At 38.5% G+C, this 8,375-nt stretch overlaps 1 protein-coding gene across 4 annotated transcripts in view; it reads right to left on the bottom strand.

The window, feature by feature from the left end:
- Positions 1 to 2,022: 2,022 nt before the first annotated feature.
- SUN1 (Sad1 and UNC84 domain containing 1) overlaps positions 2,023 to 8,375 on the bottom strand; it is a 98,881-nt gene continuing 92,528 nt past the window's right edge. For all 4 annotated transcript variants that reach the window (XM_089681833.1, XM_089681838.1, XM_089681855.1 and 1 more), the window contains 3 exons: positions 7,858 to 8,025; positions 7,684 to 7,776; positions 2,023 to 5,242 (listed from right to left, as the gene is read on the bottom strand). In XM_089681833.1, the coding sequence (XP_089537959.1) occupies positions 5,129 to 5,242; positions 7,684 to 7,776; positions 7,858 to 8,025 (375 nt within the window). In that variant the 3' untranslated portion in view covers positions 2,023 to 5,128. The remainder of the gene's footprint in view (positions 5,243 to 7,683; positions 7,777 to 7,857; positions 8,026 to 8,375) is intronic.

Genomic DNA, 8,375 nt, shown 5'->3' with positions numbered 1-8,375 from the left:
ACACACAGATCGCCAGTGAAAGGCTGACATCGCTCCTTCATAAACTGGCCATTTCTGTGTCTGTCAATGACAGACTGTGTGCCAAGAACATCTGTTTCATAAACAACTGATGACCTGATATCAGCAGGGATCCTCAGTCTTACATATTCGTTATTTCAGATATTGATCTAATTTTGGAAATTCTTCAAAGCCCCCTCCATGGGAACTTTGATTTGATTGCACTGCTTTATGTCCTCCATTGGGTGATCAGGAATTTAAAGCTCATCTTACCACGTGGGACCTTTCGAAGGTACAAAGATTTAGTAATATTAACCGCTTCCATGCCACACTATAGCAGAAATACTGCTACAGGGCAGCATGGGTGAACAAAATCACGTTTATATATGTGATTTTTGCAGTTCCAGGTAGCAGAGCCATACAAAGCAGTGTGCTTACAGTGAAGTGCACACACAGCCCACATAGTGAACAAGTACAGTTAACCCTTTGATCACCCCAGATGTTAACCCATTAGCACTTATTACTGTATTGGTGTCACAGGGGATGTCAGTTACCCCTAGTGTCAGAATGCCTGCCGCAGTCCCACTATAAGTCGCTCTGTGTGTGTATATATAGACACACATATATACATACACTCACTCTAGAGGCCAGTGGCAGCGTGCTTTACACCACTGCATCCGACACTTTCAATTGCACTTGGTAATGTAAGGCTTGGATGCAGCTGGTTGGTCATGGAAACACATTTCATGAAGCTCTCTACGCACTATTGTGCTAATCTGAAGGCCACACAGAGTTTGGAGGTCTTTATCTATTGACCCTGCAGACAGTTGTCAACTTATGCACACTGTGTGCTTTACACAGTGACCGATTCTTTTACAAATGTTTGTGGAAGCAGTCTGCATACCTAGGTGCTTGCTTTTATACACCAGTGGTCATGGAGGTGATTGGAACGCCTGAACCCAAAATATATATATTTTATCTGAAAACATTTATTTTTCTCTCTAAGAAGGGGTTTTCAGGGTCTGGGTTCCACAGAAATGGACCATAGTCCTGAACCTGTATTAACACCGTGCAGCTCACTAAATCATTTCACGTTAAGTGCCAAAGTGAGTGTCCTTGCAGGGTCCAGTGCCAGAAGAAACATTACAGTTCACAAGGTTTTAAAGGAGGTTGCACTGATCTGCATATAGAAGACGGTGAAGAGTTGAAGATACAATAAAGCTAAGGGCAATTTCTCCCCAAGGGAGAGAAGGTTCACCACCTTGGCAAAAAACAGGATTCCTGGAATGAGGCAAGGTTATAGGGAATGCGCCCCAGGGAGTCATGTCCTCAAAAGCTTTGCCAGTGTCCAGTCACTTGAAGGTACGAGCCTCTAACCCAGGGTATATGAATACTATGCCCGTGTCATGTGAACAATTAGGATAAAAACAGTTTTTGTTTAAAAACCTCAGTTTACATCCACCCGCCTATAGACATACATTGTGGTTCAGTCTGGATCTGTCTGAAAAACTTGCCGAACAGATCCAGACTTAACAGATGTGCAAAAGAGCCCTTACTTGTGTACTTGATATAATAAGTGGAAATGCACATTACCTGTAAAGATAATAGTAAATACCTGTTCAGCTGTCCACGGCGTCGTACACCACTATGATGAAGAAGAATTTCTGACTTTAGGCATTTCAGAAACTGATATTTCGGTAGTTGTTAATCTCCTGTGTCCCATACTGACCTCTACCAACACTACTGTGTCTAGACGCAATGTAAGGGTCAGCTGCAGAAACAAACTGATCACAGCTGGGGACCTGAGGAGCGACACTCCTGGAAAATTTTAATTCATTTTTTTTGTGACAGGATCATTTATACATTGGAAATATTCTCACTACCTATTTTAGCCAATAACTATTCTTTACAGAGTCCGCATAAATTTTAAAATCACATGATTAGATAAAGGCAGACTTTTTCACAGAAATTTAATTGTCCTGTGCAATTACCATTTTCAGCGCTGTTAAAAAGGATGCCAACTAATACAGAAAAGTAGTACTCTTTTTATTGACCTTTTCAAATTTTACATGCACTCAAAAAGTAAACTCTTTATTTAAAACATATCAATAATCTTGTCAATATGAAGCAAGCAAAAACACTTACTGAAAAACAAATACCTTGAAAAGCCTTTACAAAAATACATTGCACAGTCCTATTTTGCATCTTTAAAAATAAATTAGTGTTTTCTGTTTCCTTTGAAAAAAGAAAAAAAAAAAAAAAACAAAACAAAAAAAAAAACGTTTCCCTTTACATCCCTCCCAGATTTACATAATGTATTTGAATTAGATTATTAATTTTCAGTATATTGTATAGGCAATTGCATTCTCAGGGGTCTGGACTGTTGTACAATACATACATATATATAAACTTTATTTAAAAAGCCAGTCTGCAGAAGTCTCTGGCTACTGAGAGATATTAAAAGAACAAGAACAAGTCCACCTAGTAAACTTATTGATATATGATGGAATAGGACAAGGTTAAAGCCCCCATTAAGTGTAGGAACCCATCTCTGAATTCTCCTAAGATTTCTACCAATATACCAATCTAGAATCCACTAGAGGGCATAAAAACCCAGAACTCCTGCACCACAACCTATTGGTTTCTCCATATCTTAAAACTGGATGCCAGTGACAATGACAGCGCAGAAGAAAAGCGGTCTGTCATCACATTTGAGGGGGGACCTCTTTACGTGGTCTTGGACATCAGTAAAAAAAAAAAAAAGCCAGCAGGGGGGATCAAACTTTGTCCTACTCCACAAAAAAATAGAAACCCATTATAGGCGGAGAAGTATTTTACTTTAGCTTAGTGTTTCCAGAGTGTTATAACTATACAAGATGTAGCTGAAAAGTGAGGCTCTGAACTTATAAAACATTTCTATAAATATATACATAAAAATATATTTGACATTTGTTGTTTGGCTAGCTTTCAAAATAATTTAAAATACACGTACACAAGTAAAAGAAATCTACAGGCAGACACACCAACTTTCACTAGAGAGAACTGGAAAAACAAGCAGATATTGCTGGGAGTTGTAGAGTAAAAGAAGCATATTTGGAGTTCTCCTTCCCTTTTCCTATATATATATATATATATATATATATATATATATATATAAAAAATCATATCCATCAATTTTACCAACATATTTATAAAACTGGAACAAAGTGACTGTACCAGTCATAGATTAGCTGTTCTGTCCAATTCAGCAGTTGGAGTGTAAGTGGTTTCTGTGAGCAACCCCATTACTTGTCCTTTTTGCTCCAGTTTTATAGAATAGTTATTGAAGGAAAGATGGCTGAAGATTTACCAGTCCTGGGTAGACAACTTAAGTGCTTTTTTTTCTATACTGGTTACTATTAAAGAAGAACTCCACTTAGCACACAAGTAAATGAACGGTTTACACTGTGGTTTGGTTGCTGTAATTCACCAACAATCTAAAACGACTGTTTAACTTAATAGTACATGAAGAATATGGTGCTTTGTGTTAGCACTCTATGTTTATGGTTTCTGTGTTCTCAAAAGGTTACCTATGAAGTCACGCACAGCAAGCACACCCAAACACAATGAAAACACAGTCCAATGACCAGTGTGAATGTGACCTTACAACTAAGGTGTACATTGGCATGAAGCAAGTTTATTGTAGTAATGTACTCAGCTTCATGTTCATAAAATTCAGCTGCAAAGTTTCCATCCTGGCACACTTCCACATACTAGGAGCAGCTCTGTGCCTATTGTGACTGTCATGAAGTATGAGGGCTGCCATTGCTGGTCTCCTTCTCAAAAAGCTAGTTGTCTGGCTGTGTCCGACTTTTGAATTGCAGACTCCGAACAAGCATGTTGTGAACACAAATGTCAAAAGTATATGACCACTTATTCCTATATTTGTTCCAGGTCAGCTCAGACAACAAAGCAAAATGTGTAATCGAGCCAATACCAGTGTAAAACATCTCGGGAGTCCAAAGTCTTTTATTAATCTGGCTGGTGACAGGAAAAGAAAGCCTTGCTTCTTGTTTGCTGTTTTTAGGTTTGATTACACATGAATTCTTTAGTCCGGGTGACCCCAATTTTCCAGGGTCCCTATGAAGTACTCCTGAACCCAAGTGATCAGGGTCAAAAAAGGACTTTTTCCACTGGAAAAAAATGCATGCAGAGCCTCACTTCTATCTCTGAGCACTGAAGCCAAAAACAACACCAAGTCAGCCAGGAACCTAGTATTCCCAGAGAAGAGTTAATCAATGGCAGTCTGCATAATCTTCTTATGATAGTTTCCCTTTAACAGCGGAATACCTGTGAAATGGGGGCAGCAACAAAAAAAAAAAAAAAAAAGCAAAAAAAAAACAAAAAAAACCACATTCTACCCACTTCAATTCTACCCACAGACGGCATAGAAGTGTTTTTTTTTTTTTTTTTTTTTTTTAAACGAAAATGAAAGATTAAGAAACATCCAACACAATTTGGTTAGTTCTATACTACTCCATTCCACAGCAGCCCTTGGCAAACTTTTTTTGTTTTTAAAGATGAATGACTGTAAGAACGTTCCAGATTATGTAAATGTTCCTGGAAATGTGTTTTTTTTGTTTTGTTTTTTTTTTGCCCATGATCCCCAGACTGCAGCTCTCTTTTCCAGCAGAGGTTAAAAATAAAAATCTTGCTGACACGGGCAATAGACCCCCTTCCATCGTATACAGCCTCGCTGTTGCCCTTACTTAATGAAACTAGTGAACTTAACCTATGTCAAAACAGAGCCTAAAACATCATGCATTTGAATTTCGTAGCAGAGATTTGGCTTAAACTACAGATCTGCAGCATACTATCATTAAATGTACCCTTTAAACTTTGGCTCCTATTTAAAAGAACGTGTTAGGTCTACTGCTTACTGGACTTTCAATCCTGAGCAATATGCATGCAGCATTTTGTCAAGCAAACTGGCAACATCTAAGTATATATCAAATGGTTTTCCAATTTTGGCGTTGAGGGATCCTGAAGGAGCATCCCTCCTGCTTGTGTACCTGACTTAATCCAGTGTTTCAGGTTTGACGTATTTACACAAATAAAAAAATTATATACACATAGGACAAGTGTTCTGCCTTTACTTCACTGGGGTTCCATGAGCTCGGAAACGATAAAGACAAGTGTAATCTGCGTGACCCCAATTGGACAGGATTCTTAGCTCCACAATTTGGAAGGGTTTCTCATTTTCTACCTGAAAAACAAAATACAGGAGCAACAATCATACACAGAAAGTTATGGTTAATAAAAACCTAAAAAATAGTTATGCCTAGGTTCTGAGCAAAGACAAAAAGCTAAAGACCCGCCAAAACCTAAATACCAAACAACGGTATACCTTGGCTTACACATGGCACGTTAGATGAAGTATTACGCTTGGAGATGTGTGCTTTTTAATGCCTTCTGACATCCTACTAGTTCCCTGTATGGACAAATTTGGTTCTGACCCATGTAGCAAGGATAACTTGCAGTATTTACAACAAAGACTGGTTGTCAGGGTTTACTATAACAGCTGATTTGTTGCTGTGACTACATATTGCTTGAATAAAATTAGAATTTGTTGTTTCAAGAAATTTTTTAAAAATGTCAAATTAAAAAGAATTTTCAAAACAAAATTTTCTTTTTTTTTCCAAATGAATGTATGGAACAGTAAACATTTTCAGAGAGTTGCATACATTTTCAAAAATATGAAAAGAGTGTAAAAAAAAAAACACAAAACAAAACAAAAAAAACCTACATTCCTCTGGCTAGACATACTTTGTTTCCCCACATTAATAGCCACACACTGTTGCATTATAAACTAAATCACACAGGCAATTAAGTTGTGGGCTACAAACCAAATTTACAATTTTGGCAATGTACATCAACTGAGGTGACTTCCAGAAAGATTATTACGTTTAACATGCAAATACTGTGTATGTAGCTTCTCCCTAATATGACTGTTCAGAGATCAGTTTTATTGTATCAGTTGATCAGTTTTAATGGCAAAATAACATACTTTATAGGTATCAAGTCCAAAAGAAACCCCCCTTTAAAAAGGAAATTTAAAGCAAACCTAAAAGAAAAAATATTTTTTTTTAATTTAGCTGTGTTTCTTGTTAATACCATAACCTACCACCAAAGAACCCAAAATAAATTCTCCAGCTGTTGACGATCACAGCGATACCATATATGTGTATGTTATTTGTACCTGTAGTACAGCCCAGAAACAATAGTGCACATTTTGTTTTTACCTAAAACACACGGACATCAATATTTTTTTTTTTTCAAATCATGACCTTTGACCTTGACCCAAACAATAACCCCGGCACTGAACTAGATCAAACCTTGATCTAAGTATTTTATTTTTTTAATATTTATCTTTGTTAAAAAAACAAACAAACATTTTTTTCCCTCTCTATGCTAGGAGTTAGAGATACAATGTATCTCTCTTCTCCATTCATAGAGAAGAAAAAGACAAGGGGGCCGGGCTGCACAGGGACTGATCACTGTGATAGCCAATCAGAGGCTATCACAGCGATCATGTGACCTAGAATCGGGAGTCCCGGGTCCCGATCGTTAGAACGGGACCCAGGGCTCTCAATGACACCGCGGTCTTTGTGCTGGAAGCGTGCAATGCGGCGTGCTCCCAGCACAAAGACAGGTATGCAAATATGCGGCCCCACAGAAAAAAAGCCCAGTTCCGTGAGGCCGCATATTTGTGTGACGTTGGCGTCAAGGGGTTAATTTGCAGGGATTTCCTGTTTTGGCTATGGAACAAGAAGTGAAGGTGAATCTCCCACCATTGGGACACAGATGGCAATCTGCATTGGGGTGGTTAAAGTAGATAGATATAGATTTTTTTTTTTTGCCAATTGCTAGCATGAAAAAAAAAAAAAAAACCCATCTAAATGTTTTTACCTACATATAGCTGTGGTCACATGATGTTCCAGTACCAGGTTATGCCTCTATCTTTGCTTACATCCAGAGGGATCCTTCTTCAGTTGTACATATTGTCTGTATGATGTGAACACTTCCTATATGCTGTCTAGTGGCAGGGTCCTCTCAGGATCCACAGAAGAAGGAATGATGTCAGTGTGATTGGACTATGATCTTGGGTATATTTGAAGCACCAGGTTAACAGTCATCAACACTGAGAAACAGTGTTGGCCAGGAATTTGGACAGAGGACTTAAGCTGGACATAGACTGATTGCGAGTTGGCTGCTTCAGCAGAGACCAGCTGAATCTAGATCTGTGTGTGCCCGTCCATATTCAACAGGTGTCAATTGTTAGACCAAAGGGACATGCTGTAAAACTTGTGCCATCGGAGACTGCAGCTGGTCTGTGTATTCTTACAGCGGCAGGAGCCTGCAAGAGATTCCTACAGCCACCTGGCTTGTGTGGATGGAGAAATCTGTTAGTTTTTCATTCAGCCTGCTTTGCCCAGCTTTAAGTAAAGCCATCTTGTTTCCTTAGGTAAGAAAAATGGGAATCCTTGCAGGATGGGCTAGAGGTGGATGGGAGGGGGTTCAAATGTTGCTCAGAGTAGGGCTTTAAAGTAGGGATTTAACAATAGACCATCATTTTCTATGTACTGGCAATTCTTGAAGTATGCTCAATTTAAAAGTACAATAGTTACATTCACAAGAACCACCTACCGTCACATAGAAAGTCTGTAGAGGCTCTCCCTCTTCATCATACACAGACTGAACCAACAGTGTCCCATCTTCCTGATACTCATCTTCCAACCCCTTTCATGAAAGAAAAATACCGTGAATAATAACTAATGCACACTCCGGAGACTTAAAAGGCAAGAAAATAGGTTCACTTACATATACAGCGAAATCCTTGGGTGCACTTGTGATGTTTCCAGTGGGAGAGAGAGATCTGGGAATATGTTCTAATGAGAAAGCAGCTGGTAAAATTGCCATTGATAGTCGCACAACCAGATATCCTTGAGCACCTCTAAATGCCCAGCAGTTCCCAGGATACATGTCAGGCTGGCATAAGAAAAGTCACAATTTAGAGCACGGTCTTTTCAAATTAAATGTACTAAAGATTGCAAAATGTAGCATTTATTATTCTCAGATTGCACTTATTGGCAGAGCCTTATAGCAAATCGAGCAAAAAAAACAAAAACAAAAAAAAAACCAAAAAAAAAAAAACCGGTTTGAATAGACAATTGGATTTAGTCTCTGCTCTAGGAGCCACAATTTATTTCAGCTGCAACACTTGAAGTTGTCACACTTCAATCTTTATTAACATTTAGTACTTTGTTCCATCTTTCTATGTGTTGTCCAAAGCTTCTGTGAGGTCACACAGGGCCCCTCCTCCCTTATTCATCCAAAAA

This window comes from Staurois parvus, unplaced genomic scaffold, assembly GCF_062004578.1.
Source record: "Staurois parvus isolate SC_StPar_1 unplaced genomic scaffold, SC_StPar_1.0 ptg000018l, whole genome shotgun sequence".
Classification (NCBI taxonomy): Eukaryota; Metazoa; Chordata; class Amphibia; order Anura; family Ranidae; genus Staurois; species Staurois parvus.
The sequence above is the reverse complement of the archived record's forward strand: the minus strand, read 5'-3'. Positions and strand labels throughout refer to the sequence as shown.